The sequence below is a fragment of the Balaenoptera physalus genome, assembly GCF_965194825.1.
Source record: "Balaenoptera physalus genome assembly, chromosome: 1".
Classification (NCBI taxonomy): domain Eukaryota; kingdom Metazoa; phylum Chordata; class Mammalia; order Artiodactyla; family Balaenopteridae; genus Balaenoptera; species Balaenoptera physalus.
In genome coordinates this window covers 48,403,735-48,424,511 of record NC_138882.1, presented here as the reverse complement: position 1 = coordinate 48,424,511, position 20,777 = coordinate 48,403,735, and the positions used below count along the sequence as shown (strand labels likewise).

Here is a 20,777-nt window from a genome sequence, read left to right as displayed (position 1 = left end):
CTGAGACCAACCCTGGGACCCCCAGGGCCCTGCAGGCAGAAATCCCAGGACCTGGCTTTACCCAATAGTGGGCTGGCACTAGCTCCAAGACGCCTTGGGCCTCTCAGCTAGTTACCCCAGTATCTGGCCCCACTTACCAGTGAGCTGACACCAGCTTTGGGACACCCTGCACCCTGCAGCTAGCTGTAAGAGAAACTAGCCTCACCCACCTGCAAGCTGATGCTAGATCTGGGGACCTCAGCCCCTCAACCATCCCTGCTGAGACCTGGCCCCGATTACCAGCAGCTGACAGTCTCCGTATAAGGCAGAGCCTGACAACCAAACAAACCAGGGGCCAGTCACACCTACCATACCACCCACAGTAGTCTGCCCCCTACAACAGAAGGGTCCATGCAGCCCACACAGGGGGACCCCTAGAGCATATACCTCTGGTGACCAGAGGGGAGTATGCTGCTGGGAAGCACAGATGTTTTCTACAAAAGGTCACTTCGTCAAGGTCAGGAAACATAACCAATCTACCAAACACATAGAAATAAAAACAGTGAATTAGGCAAAATGAGGTGACAGAGGAGTATGTTCCAAACAAGGAGCAAGATAAAATCCCAGAATAACTAAGTGAAATGAAGATAAGCAATCTACCTGATAAAGAGTTCAAGATAATGGTCACAAAGATGCTCAAAGAACCAAAGAACTCAGGAGAAGAATGGATGAATAAAGTGAGAAGTTAGAAGTTTTGAACAAAGCATTAGAAAATATAAAGAAGAACCAAACAGAGCTGAAGAATACGATAATTGAAATAAGAAATACAGTAGAAGGAATCAACAGTAGATTAGATGATACAGAGGAATGGATCAGCAAGCTGTAAGATAGAGTAGTGGAAATCACTGAAGCTGAAGAGAAAAAAGAAAAAAAAATTTTTTATTGAGGACAATTTAAGAGACCCCAGAGACGACATCAAACATACCAACATTTGCATTAAAGGGGTCCCAGAAGGAAAAGAGAGAGAGAAAGGTGTGGAGAGCATATTTGAAGACATGATAACTGAAAACTTCCCTAACCTGGGAAAGGAAACAGATATTCAGGTTCAGGAAGCACAGAGAGTCCTAAACAGGATCAACCCAAAGAGGACCACACTAGGACATTATGTCCAAAAAATTGGACATATATATTATTATATATATTACATAATATATATACATGGCAAAAATTAAAGATAAAGAGAGAATATTAAAAGCAGCAAGGGAAAAGCAACAAGTTATGTACAAGGGAACTCCCATAAGGCTATGAGCTGACTTTTCACCCAAAACTCTGTAGGCCAGAAGGGAGTGGCATGATATAAAGGAATGAAATGGAAAAATCTATGACCAGAAATACTCTACCCATCAAGGCTTTCATTCAGATTTGAAGGAGAGATCAAAAGTTTTACAGATAAGCAAAAGCTAAAAGAGTTCAGCACCATGAAGCAAGCTTTACAAGAAATGTTAAAGGGAATTCTCTAGTCAGAAAAGAAAAGCCCACAACTAGAAATATGAAAATTATGAAAAGAAAATTCTAATTGGTAAAGGCAAATATACAATAAAGGTAGTAAACCAACAATGTACAAGGTTAATAGGTTAAAAGATAAAGGTAGTAAAATCATCTATATCCACAAGAAGTAGGTAAGGGATACATTAAAATAAAAGGATGTAGAACATGATGTCACAAACAAACATGGGGAGGGGAGTAAAATTGCAGGGTTGTTAAAATGCATTAAACTTAAGAGATCAGCAACTAAAAATAATCATGTATGTATATGTACATAGGTCGGTATATATATACTTCTTGGTAACCACAAAACAAAAATCTATACTAGATACACGAAAAAAGAGAAATGAATCTAAACATAACACTAAAGATAGTCATCCAATCACAAGGGAAGAGAGCAAAAGAAGAAGAAACGAACAACAAAGAACTACAAAACAACCCCAAAATAATTAACAAAATGGCAATAAGCACATACCTATCAATATTTTAAATGAAAAGGACTAAATGCTCCAATCAAATACAGAGTGGTTGAATGGATACAAACACAAGATCCATTATATATGCTGCCTATAAGAGACTCACTGTAGATCTAAAGACTCACACACAGACTGAAAGTGAGAGTATGGAAAGAGGCATTCCATGCAAATGGAAATAAAAAGAAAACTGGGGTAGCAATACTTACATCAGACAAAAGAGCCTTTAAAACAAAGAGTGTAACAAGAGACAAAGAAAGACATTACAAAACAATAAAGAGATCAATCCAAGAAGATATAATAATTGTAAGTATATATGCACCCATCATAAGAGCATCTAAATACAATATAATTAATATATAATTAATAATATAATTAACCCTGCTGTATGTTAGAATGAAAGTTGTTAAGAGAAAAATCCTGAGCTCTCGTCACAAAGAAAACATGTTTTTTTTTCTATTTTTTTCATTTTGTATCTATATGAGATAATGGATGTTCACTAAACTTACTGTAGTCATCATTTCATAATGTATGGAAGTCAAAGCATTATGCTGTACACCTTAAACTTATACAGTGCTCTATATCATTTTTATCTTAATAAAACTGGAAGAAAAAAATACTATAGTATCTGTGATTTTGCTTCAAAATAATTAAGTGGTGATGGTAGTGGGGCTGGGGAGAAATGAGGAAATATAGCTGAAATAAGATCGGTCTTAAATCAAAAAATCTTTTTTGAAGCTGGGGTTTCACTGAGTAATTCTCTCCACTTTTATTTATATTTGTATTTTTCATAATAAAAGTTCAAAAGGGAGAGACACTATTAACAAACCAGAGTGAAGGAAGATATTTGCAACACATAGAACCAGAAAAGGGGCCTATATTCAAATGTACAAAGAATACCTACATATCAATAGGAAGAAGACAGTCAACTCAACAGAAAAATGAGCAAAAAAAGAAAAAGTATACAAAAAAGAATACCCAAATGGTTAATAAATATATGAAAAAGGTGTTGGTCTAATCAGTAATCGAGGAATTAGAAATTAAAGCCACAGTTCAATACTTCACACCCAATGATACAAGTAAGTCATCATTTGTTCAAATACATATACAAACCAGAATGAGAGGCTCTCAAGCTCTGCACCAATACCATAATAATGTTAGCCTAGAATAGATTAAAAAGACTGACAATACCAAGTATTCCTGAGGATATGGTGCAACTACAACCCTCATACACAGTTGGTGGGAAGGAATATTGGCATAACTAGTTTGGAAAACGGTTTGGTGATATCTACTAAATTTGAATATATGCCTAATCCTATGACCCAGGAATTCCATTTCTAGGTATATATTCACAAAAGTGTGTGTATGTGTGTGTGTATTTCCAAAGGACAAAAATTTTGATAGTAACATTATTCATAATAACCCCAAATTGAAAATGACTGAAATGTCCACCAATTATAGAATGAACAAATTACAGTTTATTTATACAATATAATACCACACAACAAAGAAAAATAGTGAACTATTGCTACATACATGATGGATTCATATCAAGAACACAATATTGATCAAAGAAGCCACCCACACACAAAACACATACTGTGTGATTTAATTTAAATAGCATTCGAAAACAAGCAAAACTAATCTATGGTGACTGAAGTAAGGATAGAAGCTACATTTGGGGAGAAGGGAGGGATACTGATTGTCAGGGGACATGATGGAGCTTTTAGGTTAGGGCAATATTCTATTTCCGGACCTGGGTAGTGATTACACAAGTGTGTACACTTCGTGATATGAACTATTGAACTATACCCTGGAATTTGTGTGTTTTTTGCATGTAAACTGTACTTCAATAAAAGATGTCTATTAAAATAAAAGAATGATTAGGACTAGGAGAGGGAGTTCTGATAAAAGAAAAGTCATTTTAGTGTAGTATAATTATGGATGAAGTTTTTAAAATCTTGCTTTAATTTGGTTGTTACAATAAACAAAATTTGGGTGGAAGGACAAAGTAATTTAGTATTTGTTCAAATGCATATATAAACTAGAGATGGAGGCCCCTGAGCTCTTTATGAGGACCATAACAAATTCAATGAGAAAAAGATTTAAAGCTGGTATTATCACACCCCAAAGAGAGTCTCGCTCAAAGAGCTGTGAACTTCTAATTTTGAACAATAAAATTTCTAGGCACATGCTCCAAAAAATTGTTGCACTATATATCTAAGTAATTGAATGAGGTAATGAACTATAACGTGATTAAATGTTGGGAGAAAACTACCAATAATAACTTTGGTTTTGAAAGAATTACCCTTTCTAACAGTATTTAACCACTATCGGTCAACAACTTATTAAAGACATTCTGAGTTCCCACAATAAAGCCATTTCATCTGTGTATAAAAGATTATTTATCCCTCTGTTCTCTACAGTAGGATGCATTTCACATCTGGTTAGCAGAATAATAAAATTTTTGAGATGTGAAGTTTTCTGCTTCTTTGATGGGAAGATTTTGGGTGGGGGAGGGGTTTGACTTTGCTCCTAACTTTTGGAAGTATTTTTTTTTATAAATTTGTTTATTTTATTTATTTATTTTTGGCTGCGTTGGTCTTCGTTGCTGCGTGTGGGGTTTCTCTAGTTGTGGTGAGCAGGGGCTACTCTTCATTGCGGTGCGTGGGCTTCTCATTACAGTGGCTTCTCTTGTTGTGGAGCATGGGCTCTAAGCACACAGGCTTCAGTAGTTGTGGCACATGGGCTCAGTAGTTGTGGCTCACGGGCTCTAGAGCGCAGGCTCAGTAGTTGTGGCGCACGGGCTTAGTTGCTCCGCAGCATGTGGGATCTTCCCGGACCAGGGCTCGAACACGTGTCTCCTGCATTGGCAGGAGGATTCTCAACCACTGCGCCACCAGGGAAGCCCCGGAAATATTTCTTTTTAAAACTGTCTTTATAATAAGAAAATTCTAGTTTAAATCTTATGTATTATGTGTCCTTTTTTTTTTTTTTTTCTCTCTCCCTTTTAAAACTAGTATCACAATGCAAAGATGGTTTAAATTGGGTATGGGGGGCTAGATGGGAAAGATGGGCTTTACCTCATATAAGAGGAATCCCGTCTTCACCTGAGCCTGGCCACAATGATATATTATCTTGTTATGCTTGGACTTGTACCAAGGACCCAAGTAGGATCTATAAACCTAACACCAAGAATCATGGGTAGTTAGCGTAACTTTGAAGAGGGATATTGTAATTCTCTTCTAGTATCATATTAATTTTCACATTTCACATCCTCACCATCCCTCTCTTAACGGGACTAATTAAAAATTCCCATTTGATAACCTCAAAACCTTGGAAGTTTGGGAAAGCTCTTCCTTTTCCCTCTTCTCTACAATGATCTTTACACACAGAAAAGAAAACAACACTAGACAGGGAGCCACAAAGTGCAGCCTCCCGTTTTGACTTTGCTGTAACTTATTCTCTTTGATCCTGTTTCCTCAACTCTACACAATTAATATTCTTTGCTTCAGAGTTATTACATTTTGAAAAGTATAAAACAGAATGTAAATATAGACTAACCTCATTATATAATTAGTTGTAACTGTTATCTTTAAGTTGCATGCTAAATATAAAAGATAAAGCTTATAGTATAGTGGTGTTTAGGCTTGGGAAGAATATAGGGAAACGAGGTCAAAAAGACTAAGGAATGGAAAAATAAACACATTGGTAATTATAAAAGGATAAAAAAGGGCCAAGTGGCAATCTGAAAAGGTCAATACAACATTTTAAATTATTTTTCTAATTATATGACATAGTCTCAGTCTTGATGTAGTGGGCATCTGGTGGTTTTTTTTCTGCCTTGCAACCTGCCCCCTTCTAGCAACAGCAACGTGTTTCCTTGGAGAACTGCTTTTCCTAAACTCCATGGTTTTCTGGTGGGCTGCTTAATCACATTACTCTATTCCCCTCGCTAGGGATGGGTATGCTCAGGAATTTGCAGTGACCCAAGCCAGGGAAATCAGCATCCTTCCTTGAAATTGAGTATACAGATCCTGATGGGGAAAGCTCTTTTTTCTGAAATTCTAAGTGGAATTAAAAAAATTTTTTTGGAGGTCTTTTGTATGTACAATAAACCACTACATTCCTTCATCCTACCTTTCTTTCAGCATAGAGGCACTGGTGATTGGGCACTAAGATCATCTTTTGAGGGATCTGAACCCATTTCTCCCACACCTTCATGTTTTTCTTCTAAACACCACAATTGTTTACCAAATAATGGAGCTTCCAGCAGCTAAGAACATGTATTAAGGTCTCCGGAATTTTTTGAAAAAAACAGGGCAACTTGAAGTGAAGAAAATCTCACACACTCTCACTTTAAAAAAACCCAAAACACCCAAGTCTATTTAGTCAACAGTGGCATCTCCAGGTAAATACTTAATTTGTTATCATCAAAGATCTAATTAGCGTTTAAGTTTCCCAAATTGTCTTAAAAATTTTGTTTTAACCATTAGTTTGTTTGAATCAGGATTCAGGCAATGGAGCAAAATTTTTTATCATCAAGCACACTGGTTACATTATTATCTCGCTTCAAAATAGATATCTCCTTGTCACACTCTCATGATGAGCAATACAATTCAGAAATCAATTCAAAGTCTCTTTATGTGCTTTACAAATACCAGATGAGGTTCCGGTAATGAAACAGTGGGGTAGGTAAGCATAAGTAAGAGCTTGTAGCTAACCCTTGGACATTAGAACCTAAAAGGGAGCAGTGACAAAGAAACATTTATGTTGATTCGCAGCCTTTGGGGTCTCCTTACCCAACTATTGACCTGGTGGAAAACAAAAGGAGACCCACTGTTTGGTTTGCCAATACCTAATAAAATACTGAAAATTTATCAGGCAAATGTATTAATATATGCATTTAAATATAGTTATTAAAATATCTGTAGCTTTATTTACAGCTAACATCTTATCTTTGTCCTGTATGCCCTCGTTTGTTCTCAAGAACAATCAAGGACTGAGAGAGAATAGCATCCCCTCTAGGTATAAATGAATAAATTTATTTTGCTTCCACTCACACGTGAAAGGATTAAAACATTGTTACCCACAGCTCCATAACTTTCCCAAAGAGTGGATGCCAGGGGGCGAGGAGTTAGAGACTCTGAGTTATGAATGATCTCCACCCATCTCATCAAATAAACTACCAATATAAGTGATCCTTGTATTTGCTAACCAAGCTCACCATCTGACAAGTCCCCTAATCTGCTCCCCTCCCCCAAACCATTATCCTTAAGGTCCTCCTAGAGTTAACACTGACCCCAACCATAGTAACCTAACATTTACTTATTTCATTATTTCACATCCTCACCATCCCTCTCTTAACGGGACTACTGGGTCCAAAACTAGGTATTCTCTACCCCCGCCTTCCGCCCCCAGTGTATTTATTATTCTCACTTAACTGTTAAGAGCTTGAATAGTTAAAAAAAAAAGAAAAGAAAAAGAAAAAAATTGCCTCAGGAGCATCCCCGACGCACACCCACTTTGCCTGGGGACGCCAAAGGTTTAAAAAACGCCGCCTCGGGTCATCCACTTTTACGGCACCCTCCCTTCGCGTCTTTGCTTGTCGTTATCAGCACTGGTTAAGTGCCCAGGTTCTGATCTCGGACTAAACCTCATGATCTTCTGGCTCAGGTTCTGTGAACTGAGTCATTCTGGCACGGAGAATATTCCGTGACTCAGCAGGCCCGAAAAGGAGGATGTCAGATCCAGATAATTTCGAGTCTTTTAAAGGCAAGCTGGGGAACATAAACAACACAGTGGAAGAATTTCGCAGTGGGTCTGCGTACCCAAGGGAAAAATGTCATTCCATTCCCAGCCTTTTCACTTCCTTCCTTGCGCCTGTTAAACGACTGGTTATACTTTACTTCAGAGGCAGGAAATCGCTTCAGAAAACTCATTATGATGCTGCGACCAGGCCCTATATTCTCCGGGGACCATGTCAGCCCCCTGACACCCCGGGACCGCTCCTCGGAAAGAGCTGGAGCCGGCCCCGAGCGGCAGGGGGCATTCCCGCGGCGGCCGGCTGGGGCGGAGAGCCTGCGGGCAGCCCCCACCATCGGGTCCCTTTGGTCCCTGGCCCGGGGTGCGGCCGGCTGGACACAAGGACTGACACCTGGCGGGGCGGGGATCCGCGCTCTTGCGGCCCAGACCGGCGTGGGGCCCAAAGGCCGACTCCGAGCGACCTCACCCCTCCGGCGTCGCCCCTTTAAGGCCCCCTCCGTTACCCCCTCCCCTAATCCTGAGTCTTCCGGGGACTCGGCGCCAGGGGACCCGGGCGTCCACCTCCCGGCTGGGAGCTGCCTCTCCGCTGCCTTCCTTTCCCTCCCAGCATGCACCGCCCCGCCGCCCCTCCCTCCCTCTCTCTCTCTCTCTCTCCCCAACCCCCTCCCAACTCCTCCCGCTCCCCGCCCACCCCTCGCGCCCCTCAGGGCCCCTCCCCCGCCGATCGCGCGCCGCGGGCTCGAGCGCGAGATGTCACCGCCCCCGCCGCCGCCGCCGCTGCCACCGCCGAGAATTGCCGGGGCGGACGCGCAGTCCACCGCGCGTGGAGAGCGGGGGAGCGGCTACGGGGGCCGCGGGAGCTACTGAGAAGACGCCGGGGTTGGGCTTTCTCCTCGGCCAGACCCCACCCCACCGATCCCACCCCCTGCTCCTTCCTCCCCGGGGGCGCGCGCTCGGGTACGCGCTCGGAAGTCGGGGGTCGGTGGCGAGTGCCGGCTGTGTCCCGGGTGGGAGAGGGAGGCGCGGAGGCGGCGCGCGGGGCAGTGGTTAGCGAACCGCGCAGTTCTCGCCAGGGGCGCCCTCCGGACCGCCTCTCCGCCGCGAGCCGCCGCCACCGCCCGTCCGGAGAGTCCGGCCACTGGGCCCCGAGGCTCAGCCCGCGGAGCGGCCTCCGAGGGACGCCGCTGCGCGAGAGGAACGCGCCCGCGCTCTTGCCTTTGCCGTGGCCCAGCGCGCGGGCGGCGGGATGAGGGGCAGCAAACCGGCCGCGCCGGCGCTGCGGCCGCGGGGCGGCCTCTGGCGGGTGTTGGCTGTGCTGGCGGCCGCTGCGGCCGGCTGCGCCCGGGCAGCCATGGACGAGTGCACGGACGAGGGCGGGCGGTCGCAGCGCTGCATGCCCGAATTCGTCAACGCCGCCTTCAACGTGACCGTGGTGGCCACCAACACGTGCGGGACTCCGCCCGAGGAGTACTGTGTGCAGACCGGGGTGACCGGGGTCACCAAGTCCTGTCACCTGTGCGACGCCGGGCAACCCCACCTGCAGCACGGGGCAGCCTTCCTGACGGACTACAACAACCAGGCCGACACCACCTGGTGGCAGAGCCAGACCATGCTGGCCGGGGTGCAGTATCCCAACTCCATCAACCTCACGCTGCATCTGGGTAAGCGGTGACAGCCCCGTCCCCTACTACTGCTCACCCCCTCGCCCAGCCTGCGGGGCCCAAACAGCCGTGTGGTGGCTCTCTGCTCCCCAGCATGGGCCACACAGAAATTCCCTTCTCCATCTAGCACTTAACATCCCGCGAGCCAAGATGCTTCCCGCCAGCATCTCTCTGTTTGCTTTCCTAGTCTATCAATAACTTAGCCGGATTTTCGACCCCTTGATTATTCGCCATTTCGGCTGTTTTGGTCCCTGTTTCCTGAAGCGTTAATCAGAAACCCCCCTCCTCGCTTGTCCACCTTTAGCACTTTTACGTTGTTTGAAAGTCTTTCTCTCCAGGGTTGAGGGTGATTGCTGTTTGCTCTGCTGAATAAGCTAGAGAGGAAAGGGTCTAAGTTAAGGGGATTTGAGGGGAGCAAATGACTTTACTACCGCTGTTGCCTATGTGTAATTAAAATAGTTCACTTTTTAAGTTATTGTTCTTTAAAGTTGTTCAGCTTTAATTAAGGGCCACAGAGCGATTTCACTGATAATCCTGGTACAGACAAAACAAAAGGAAGTATCTGCACTCACTGTAATTGTTGGGTACAGTTTTGTCCCTGAGTAAAAAGGCTCTCCTCACTGTCTTTGCTTTTGCTTTGATTCAAAGCAAGTGTAGAAGCATGTGTAAGTGACCTTTTAGAAATCAGGAAAGGGATGTATAGAAAACTTCATTGCTGGGTGGTGGACGAGGATGGACATGTTTATCCCCAAGTATTAAAAATCATGTTTGATCTGGGTCAGTTTTTCTTCATCGTTGAAATATACAAACAAGCAGAATGATTCGTTATTGTGTTTAACAGAGTAACATGCGTGAGAAACTGGCATTGACGGGTAGAGCTTCAGTCCCGTTGCAGACCAGTAGCTGGTAGTAATGAACTTCCAGAGCGAACAGCGTGCCAAGCCATTCTTCTATCAAAGCAGTATAATTCTATAAGGCTAGTAACATTATTTGGGGAATCTTTGAAAGGAACGTTTGGTAGACACATGGTTCTTTTGGTCGTGGTTTTGTATTTTTCTTTCCACTGCTCTCTGATACATTAAATTTTATGAAAGCGTCAAGATTCTAGAGAAAGTACTTCGAAAAGTGGAGCTAAATTACTGTGTGTGGAGCAAGTTTTAAAAAACAGTATTTAGCACCTTTGTAGTAAATATCATTTTATTTGTAGGCAAGTCATTAGGAAGATGAAACTTTTCAAAAATAAGTTCATAAACTGGAACTCTAAGGCACCTGTTTTTCAGAGATGGAAGAAATAAACTGAGTTCAGTTTTTCAAAGGTATTGGAAACATGGAACTAAGCAGTATCTTGGAACAGGTGCCTTTCTAAAGATTCTGCAAGAGACCTAGGGCCTCCTAAGACTTCGTGGGGATGCTCTTTAGCACTTTTCTCCTAAGTGTTGTATTTTTAAACTTGGCCAAGATTAGTTTTGAAATCTGTATCCAATTATTAAAAAAATTTTTTTTGTCTTTTTAAAGCTTCTGTGTTGAATTTTGAATGCCCACAACGTCTTATTTTATCTATTTTGAAATATTAAAAATTTCAAAGCAAAAGCACAGCCTTGATGTCTCAAATGCCTGAGATTTAACTGAAAATTTCTGAATAAGAATCTCTTATTTAGGTAAAGATAGGGCTGTCAATCTGGACCTTCTGAATTTTCTGCTCTGAGCACTATGTAGCAAAAGGTTATTTCAGGTGATGGTAGAGGAAGGTAGATTACTCAGTGATTACTTCTCTATTACAAAGATAATGTGTTAGGTAAGATAGTATCCTTCAAGTTAGGTTGCTACTACTGGGAGGCCGATATATGAGCTTTGGGTCCTAGTGATTAAAAAGCTCGAAAGACTTTTTACTCTGAAAATGTTATATATGCTTGAACTTGTTTTGCTGAAAAATTCTTCAGTTTTGGGTAACATTCTTGTTAAATGAAGTTCATAAAACTATAGATTTAAAACTTCTAAGTAAATAAAAGTTATTTAAAATAGTTTTCATACAAATACTGTAAGAACATTTACTTGAAGATTTTTAGATAGACAATTTCTAAAAACTTGACTAGAAGTTATTGTACTTGATGTTGCATCAGAAATGCTGTCCTGGAGGAAACTGTGTGTGGAGAAGATGGGGAAGGGGAGGGAGATTTGTGTGTAGTCGCTTTCATGTCTCAGTCTCTCTCTCTCCCCTCTCTTTCTTCATGACAAGGATATATGTATTCATGAATGTTATGATCTATAACTTAATGACAGATAGGCAGGGCTTTATGTATTATTGTGTGTTTCGATATTCAGCATATTCACTCCGTAACTCCAGTTACTCCATGGGCTCTAGCTAACTAATTATTTCCCATGAATTCAAGGACCATGACTGTTTGTGCATCTATTAAATCTCCCATCCAGTTCAAATTTCACATACCCTTAAACAAGTGATGCATATTGCGCTATGCCCTTTCAGAGCATGTGAAACTCGAAGGGAGTAGTGTGGAAGAACTAGGTCTAGCCACCACTTTTGTAGCCTTCCTTTTGATGTTGAACTTTAAGCACAGTAAACTTTAAAATAAGCAAAGCCAGATCGCAGTTAAGTGGTCACAAGAAATATGCATATTTTGCCAGTGATCCTAAGACTTTTTTTATTGTAAAAGTAAAACATGACAGAGTGAATTAAAACAGTATAACGACTAGTGAGTCTCTTCATCTCCATTTGCTAAGTTGCCCCAGAGACCGTCGCTCACAATTTTCTACGTAACCTTCCAGAAACATTTCATGCATACACATGTATGTATAAAATTACACGATCATTTTAACTGGTACCTTTTTTGGGGGGTGAGGCATATTTTAACAGATGGCAAGTACAAATTAGGTGATTGTACCATTATCATCACTTGTACAAAAGCCAGGAAAATCAGCATTGTTTCTGTAAGCAGCCATGTCTTAAGCACCATATACAGTTATCCAGGGTACAGGGTGCAATGTATCCTTAGATATAATGAATTAAAGTTGCTGTGGGCATCAGAACTGCATTTTCTGCCTGTTGTGGAGAGAAATCTCAGCAAGGCATCCTTTTCTAAAAAGAAGTCTTTCTTATTTTGCCTTCCACTTCTGGATCTTCTCTCCTAACTTCTATATGAATTATTCAACTGCTTTTTAAAAGTTTGGCTTTTGTGTTTTATAATAAGTTATAATAAGTTTTGTCCTTATCAGCGGAGTAGTTGATAGTAAGATTGTATCTGAGGATTTGCCTTTTATTAAGCAACCCCTTTAGTTAACTTGATAGTCACTGTAGATGAAAACTTGGCAGACTGGGTCTTGATCTTGGAGGAAGGTAGGTTACCCTCTTCCTAAAAACAATTAGATTAAGGAAGAGAGTGCTTATAAAACCAGCTCAATGAAAGTTTATGGAACTCCTGAAATTTACACCAAGACCAGATTGGTGTCCAAGCTCCTTATAAGCTTTAGGAACAAACAGTGATTAAATGATGCTTTTAAGCTGTATCTAAATATTGTTTTTGTGTGTCTAAATCACAATAATTGCTATATAAGGGTATTACATTTTATTCTGTTTGGTCCTCTTAGTGTGTATTTAACATGAAACAAACAGCAAATTTTTTTCCCCGGGAATATCTTTGTGAGGTAGGTTCTGACTGTTAGAACTCTGGTGACTTCACTGTGGTATTTGTGCACCCTGAGGGGACACTATTTTAGTTTGTCTTACAAAGGCCTGATTTACATTTTGCAGGTTTCAACTTGAGGAGTTAAGGAGCTCTTCTTTAGTGGCCAGCAGTTGGTGAACACAGTTTTATAAAGTTGCTGTTGGCTGTTTTCCTGTTCTACAATTCACTGCTTTTTCCGTAAATAACATTTTCATGTTTCTAAAGCATTCAGAAAAACAATTTACACATTAGGAGAAAATTTGGAACTATGAGCTCCCCTCCCCCCATTATTTTGTCATTGGCCACATCTGTGGGAGGGATAAAGTTTGACTATTTCAATTCTAAATCCTTTTAGGAAGTTGGACACGCCTTTTGCTATGCACTCCTTTCCCTGTGCATACATTCTCACGTTACTCCCAAATATTCTGCAAACATATTTTAAATACCTACTAAATATATGGTGCAGTACCTGATAGAAAGGTGTAGAAGATTGAAGGTCCATTCTTCAGAAGTTTATACTCTGTTAGATGGAATTTTCATACCCAGATGTAATGCCATTACAATAATAAATCAGAAGTTCCTTTATAATATTTTACAGTTTATAAAGCCTCCAGTTTATCACTGATTAGATTTTCATAACTCAGTGAGGGAAGGCAAAGATGAGGGTCCTGAGGTTGTGATTTGCCAAAAATTATGGTGGAGGTAGGTTTTTGACTCAGTCTAACATACTAGCTCCTGCAGTTCTTCGTTTCTCTAACAAATCTCTCAAAAGAATGACTAGTTTATTCCAGGGCAACTTTAAAATATCAATACAAGTTCATGTACATACTGATTCAGAGATACTAGACTCCCTTGGTTTTCCTCCTATTCCCTCTGTTCCTTTTCACTTACTGTTTCTCGATTCCTTTTTTTTTTTTTTTCATGCTACTCACTCTTCCTGAATGAAGGTCCTCTAAATCTCAAGGCTTCCATTACTATTTGCAAATCAATAAATTCTAAATTTGTATCTTCAGGACAGCTTTTTCTCCATGTGGGACATGGTCAGTTTGGTATGTCCAGAGGCCATGTCCAAAACTAAATTCATTCCTTATTGTCTTATCCAGTTCAAAGCTGTATCTTAATGAACAGCACTACTGTTTGTTCCTGAGGCTCTCAACCAATCTTTTGCCAAGAACCATGCTTGATAGGCTTTCATCAGTAAAGATTACTCTGTTTGGCCAGCAGATAGGATCCACTGCTGGGTCTCTGGGCAGCTGTAACTCCACCACTTTCTTTCCCACCCATCCTTACTACAATCTGCCCAAGACTCCACTTTCACTTCCTGTATCCAGCCATATGTCTCTTGGATCCTTATCTTTATATCTGCTTTACTGTAACCCCCCCTGGAATTTCACCTTGATTACTGCAACAACTTGCTAACGAATTGGTGATCTTTCTGCCTCCAGTTTTGCCCTTTCTATTCAGGCAGCCATCACTTTGGACTGAGCAATGGTTCTAAAATGCAGATCTGATGATACCGTTTCCCAGCTAAAAATTCTGCAGTGATTCCTTAAGCCTTTAGGATAAAGTCCAGATGCCTTGGCATGGTGTATAAGGTACTTTAGGATCCGGACCTTTATAACCTCTAGGCTTATTTTTTGTCATTTCATGTGCTTGAAGGGCTGTTTCTTTGGTTTGGAACACTTCTTCCAGGTGTCATCACCTTCAGGAATCCTTCCCCAGTTTCTTTCTCTCCCTGGCCTGGATTAGGTGTCCCACTCACACCACCCTGTAGGTATCTACCACAGCACTTATCACATGGTATTGTCTTGTTTCTTTACTCGTCTGTCTCCACTTCTAGACCATGAGGTCTTTGAAGGCAGGGTCGGGGACTTAGTCATCTTTTTAGTTTAGTTGAATATAACTAACATTAGTTAATTGCTTGCTATGCCTCAGCACCATACAGATTCCTGGGTGTATAATGATTCATTGGACATTGCCCTGACCTCATGGAACTTGTGGCTTAGATGTGGAGACCTAGGTCTCTAGCCTGGGGGTAGGCAAATTATAGCCCACAGACTAAATCCAGCCCTGGGCTGCCACCTATTTTTGTATGGGCGATGAGCTAAGAATGGTTTTTACATGTTTAATTGGTTGAAAAATCAAAAGAAGAAAAATATTTTATGACACGTGAAAATTATATGAAATTCAAATTTTAGTATCCATAAAGTTCTATTGAAACACGGTCAAGTTCATTTATTAACATATTGTCTCTGGCTGATTTTGCACTACAGAGGCAGAGTTGAGTAATTGTAACAATAAGTCCTGGCCCACAAAGCCTGAAATGTTTACTCTCTGACCCTCTACAGCACAAGTTTGGTGACGTCTGCTCTAGACCGATACATTCAATGTTATATAATAAGTTTTTAGGTAAAAGGTGCACACACAGAAAGCATTCACTTAACCGTTTGGAGGGAGGCTGGAGGGTTTGTATCTCTACTGCTTAACAACGTGTCTGGCATAGTGTTCAGTAAATATATGAAGAGTGAGTAAATAAATGAATGCCTGAATTATAAGAGGTCCCAAAACACCGCACATTAATTTATATTCTTCTCAGTAACACTTTTGAACTTGAGTTTATTTTTATCAGTGCCATCTCTCCATTTTCTTGAGATTTATGCCACTGTGAATGTGGTACCTGATTGTTTTATTTCTGTAGCTTTATAAAAAAGTACTAAGTTGGGTATGGAACTGATATGGAATTGGAAGATCGGTGACTATCCTTTTTTGGTGTAAAAATTAGACTTTTATATGATTTGAAGTCAGCTGGATAAATTTTATGAGTAAACTACTTGCTCAGGTTTGAATCTCGCATGTGAATATGTTTCTGAAATTTTAATGTTAATGTTGTGTTTTTTCTTTAGAAATGGACATAACTTTTATTTTAAAATATATATTCACATGTTTATTGTTGAAATAGACTCTAAAAGGGTATTATTAAGCACTTGTAGAGAAGGGTTGCAGTGAAATATCTTATTTGCTTATTGTGTGTGGCATCATTTTTAGTTTATTTAATTCATTATGGGTACACTCAGAAGACAGGCATACTGAGGTATGCCTTCTCTGCAGGATAGTGAAGAACCACATTAAAGTGGTTAGACAGATGAATAATAACCACTTATTTGTCTAGAGTTAACAGGCAGCAGAACCAACAGATGCTTCTTTCCTTGTTGCTTGTTTCCAATGTACTTAATTGACAGCTCTACTGCTGGTCTGTTTGAGTTTTAGGGAAAAGTGTCAAAGTTTAGAGCAGAACTGTTTGTTTATTTTTACTGCCCAAAATTCCAGAGAGGATTTTTTAAAATAAGGGATTAATCTGTCCCTTATCTTAAATTGTCAAAGGATAAAATTCCAAGATGACTGTGTGCCGGTTCTATTACTTTGCCTGTTTCTTGCCCTAAGATTTGTAAGAGGACCTTGCTAAGATTTGCAGGCATCTCCTTTCTTGTAAAATGATAAAGTTAGATGTTTGCTCATTTGGGCCTAAAACGGACAGCTTGCTAAATGCGGTTAGCAGAAAACTCATTTATAGAAATGTCACTGAGGTTTTAGAGTATTGTGCCAGACTGTGGTGACACTAATTAAGTACATCTGCTTTTCTTTCCATGGGCTCTTCCAGGAGGCCAGCCTAAAATAACTGGGTCCAGTCAGCCTGGTGCCCTATGCAGCTACATATTCATGAAATAAAATAAAGCAGACTTATCTCTTTCTTAGACAATGGCGCTCTCAGATCTTTTGTGGCAAAGCTGGGAGATGAATTAGGGGATTTACATGATTTCTTTTAAAACTTTAGGAGTTTTAGTCCCTCAGCTCCCTTCTTTTACTCTTTGTTTCCAACTGCATGGCTGCTTCCTATTATATTGCAGTCAACATTGGATTTTTGCTGTATCATCTTTTTTTGTGTTTTTTTGGTTATTTTATCTTCTTTTTGTTTTGAAAGTTTTTGGAGATACGGATTCAGAATCAACCTCCTTCACATTTTTTTTTTTTTAGTTTCTTGAAATAAAAAGTACAAGTGGTCTTGTATAGAGTTAGGGACTCAATGAATTTTGTTCATGATGATAAATCACATTGTATGTGAAGGTTTCTGCTAACCAGAGCGATTGCCCAAGGCAGTGACTACAGAGATGCCTGTCAGTGTTTTCAGAGACACAGCTAGTAATCAGTCTTTTTTTTTTTCTCCTTTATAGTTCCCACTTTACATTCTGTATCTTGACCTGCATGGAGGTTACAAAGGTGTATACATATGTACAGATTCAGAGCTGTACATTTAATATTTGTGTACTTTGTTGTATCTAAATTATTCTTCAGATTAGAAAAAAAGAATGAAAAGTTTCAACCTATTAAAATACAAAAAATAAATAGGTGATTTTGTTAGTTTAGGGTACAGTTTTGGTTTAAAATAGGAGAGCACAGAATCTAAGACATAATCATCTAAGTTCTATTACTCGTACGGTCTTTCTACCCTACCAGCAGTTGCTGGCATCAGTAGGCATTAAGAAATGTTTTTTGAGTGAAGGGACACAAGCCAACCAGCTGATTTTCATTGAGGTATCAGCTGATTTTACTTGAAGTACCTACAGAGTGCGTTCAGAAAAGCATTCAGGTGAGCTTCATGGTAAGTCTCAGGAAGTGGAGTGTGGACAGGTGTGCAGGAAGAGCAAGTTCTCTTTGCTTTTCTCACGACTACCTTTAACCAGGTGATGGATTTGGTTGGTGCTTGGTGGTTTGAAGTGATAAATGGTAAGTTTGTGTTTTGGGGGGCAGGTTTAGAGAGTTCTCTAAGAACGTCCCTGTGGCATGTGCTTTTGTTACAATGTCTGGTTTTTATAAAATTTGTTACTTAAATTCTACAGTGAAAACGAAATGTTCCACATATTACATAAAATGTATAATGTGAAGACCCCATCTTCCTTCCTTTGACATGTTCTAGGTAGTGGCTTCTTCTCATTGAGCCGTTTAGAAATAATACGTTTGGGACTTCCCTGGTATTGCAGTGGTTAAGAATCCGCCTGCCAATGCAGGGGACACGGGTTCGATCCCTGGTCTGGGAAGATCCCACATACCACGGAGCAACTAAGCCTGTGCGCCACAACGGCTGAAGCCCGCGCACCTAGAGCCTGTGCTCTGCAACAAGAGAAGCCACCACAATGAGAAGGCCGTGCACCACAACAAAGACCCAATGCAGCCAAAAATAAATAAATAAATAAATTTATTTAAAAGAAAAGAAATAATAAGTCTGAAGCTTGAACTGTGTTGTGTGGCTTTCTTAGAGAAGTGTATGAAATTTTGTGAAGTCTTTCCAACTAAGTGAAAAGACTTACCCACTCAAAATGAGGTGAGCCTATTTGATTGTGATTTTAATTAGTTAGTGGGCAAAGTTCTTTTGTAAATAAAATTCTTATTTTGCTGAGAAAATTCTTCTCTTATGGGCATTGTAATATGGAATGTGTAGGTAATATTGTTGAAACACTTTCTTTATCCTCAGGTGATTTGTAGTGTGTTTTGAGGGGATAAGACAAAAACATTCATGTACAGAAAATCAGTGGGAGAATATAAGCACAGTAAACATAATTCAGTTGAAACTTTTTAAAGTGCTGAGGGAATACCTGCAAAGCACTTTGAAGAGTGTCGATGGCAGTCAACCAGGAAAAGCTTCTTGGGTCTTGAAGAAGAGTGGTAGACATGAATGGAGGACTTTCCAGGAAGGGTGATTTGTTTGAATAAAGGTCTAAGAGTAACCAGATAATGGTGAAGGCATTGTTTGCTTTTCATGGAGTAGTAGAGACTTGGAGGATGGGTTCTGAGGAGATGCGGATCATGAAAACTGGGCAACAAAAGAAAGTAAATTTCCTTTCGTTGAGCACCCCTTGGTTGCCTCTTTGAATCCTTAAAACAATCTTGAGAACTACTGTTACCCCTACGGATAGTAATATGACTGGTGACTGCTCTGAGGTAGAACAGGTTGAATTTAGGTTGGAATTCAGACCTGCTGTGGATAGATTATGCCCTTGCCACTCTGCCATGTTAGAACAAGCCTGGTAAGTGACGGAGAACTGTAGAGGACCTTTAATTAGGAAGTGAAATGAAAGTATACCAAACCAAAGGACTGAGTCTGGTTTCTCTGACAGATCTCTGCTTGAGCTCTGGATTTGGAGTGCTTCTTTTAAAAAGATCTTTGCACTTATTTGTGAAAAACAGAGGATTGTTAGCAATGGGAAAATACTTACACTTTGGGTACTTATACTAGTTTTATATTTAGCTGTTAACGCTTCTAGGAATTTGTAAGGAATTTATTGAATTTCAGAATGAGATTCTGTGTTTTGTCAGTGTCTAATGATAGGAAAAGTGTACCACATACCCTGTTTCCTGAAGGGTGGTCTGGGGAACGCCACCTTATCTCCTTTCTGCCTTATCCATGACTCCTTTCTGGTTGTTGAGAATGGCTGAGTTAGTTCAGTTGCTTACTTTATCTGACATCCTTAAAGATAAGGCTGTCAGGGCCATCTCCAGGTTCTACTTCGTTTCCTCTGCTTCAAGTAAATTCTAACTCTTACTTGGTGGCCTTTTTGTTGTTCAGGTTTGCTAACTGAAAGGTCTAACCACCTTTTATTGATTGATAAATAACTACTGTGGTCCCAGGAGATTTCTTTGTCACTGTTTCATCTTTCAGGCTCGGAAGTGACTTCCTTCACTTTGATTTCTGTATATGTTAGTTTGTAAATCTACAACTCTGTCTATCTATCTTATCTGTGTATCTATCATTCACTCTTTATCTCCTTAGTTTCCCTAGAGCATTCCTGAGCTAAGGTTCAAGCAGGGGACTCCTAGATATCTTAAAATTTAAAAAAAAATTTTTTTTTTTTTTTGCTTCCTCTCTGAAGAAGGGGGCTACATTTCCCACTTAGATTTTGTATTTTGGGTTTCTCCCCCACTGCATACTACCTCCACTTCTACAACTCAAGATTAAGTATTATTGAATCACAGTCCTGCTTTCTTTACAGACCTGCTTTGTCCACATTGCATTTCTGTGATACATGTGGTTACATCATCACATCCTAGTGACTGATGATATTTAAATTCACATGCTCAATTTTATTTCTTATGGGAAGAATGACACCCATTGCTACATTTGAGGCCGAGTATTGGGCTTAAAATGCCCCCACCCCTTTTGCCAGTTGGTAAAATACAGAAGCATAAGTATTTTCTAAGGGCTTTTCCATCAACTTTCTTCAAAGAGAATAAAAGGATCTTAAGTATTTCCAAGAGAAGAGCTTCACAGGTTTTGAAAAGGGGGTCCTGACAGCTTGATGAAAATGAGTTGAACAGCTTTTATTGAGCTTTCTGTTCATTGGCAGGGACTGGGAAATGATGTTTTCCTGCTCTGGCAGCACAAATCCTGATTAGAAACAGGAATGGTCTGCACAGATGTTCTCAAAATCTGAGATCATCTTATTATCAGAAACTACTAAGAAATAAGTTATAGTAGCTTGGCAATGTAAAATGATTAGATCTAGAAATGGATTTTGTTTTCTGACCCTATCTGGTACAACATTTAGACCTTTAGTTTTCTGGAATGTTGGCATGTCTGGACTTTTGAATATGTGGCTAACTAGAATAATTTTGGAGTTGGA

General features: G+C 40.3%; 1 protein-coding gene across 1 annotated transcript in view; it reads left to right on the top strand.

Annotated features, from left to right (window-relative positions):
• Positions 1-8,517: 8,517 nt before the first annotated feature.
• Positions 8,518-20,777, top strand: part of LAMC1 (laminin subunit gamma 1) — a 122,786-nt gene continuing 110,526 nt past the window's right edge. Inside the window, exon 1 of the mRNA XM_082472533.1 lies at positions 8,518-9,424. Within this exon, the coding sequence (XP_082328659.1) occupies positions 9,010-9,424 (415 nt within the window). The 5' untranslated portion in view covers positions 8,518-9,009. The remainder of the gene's footprint in view (positions 9,425-20,777) is intronic.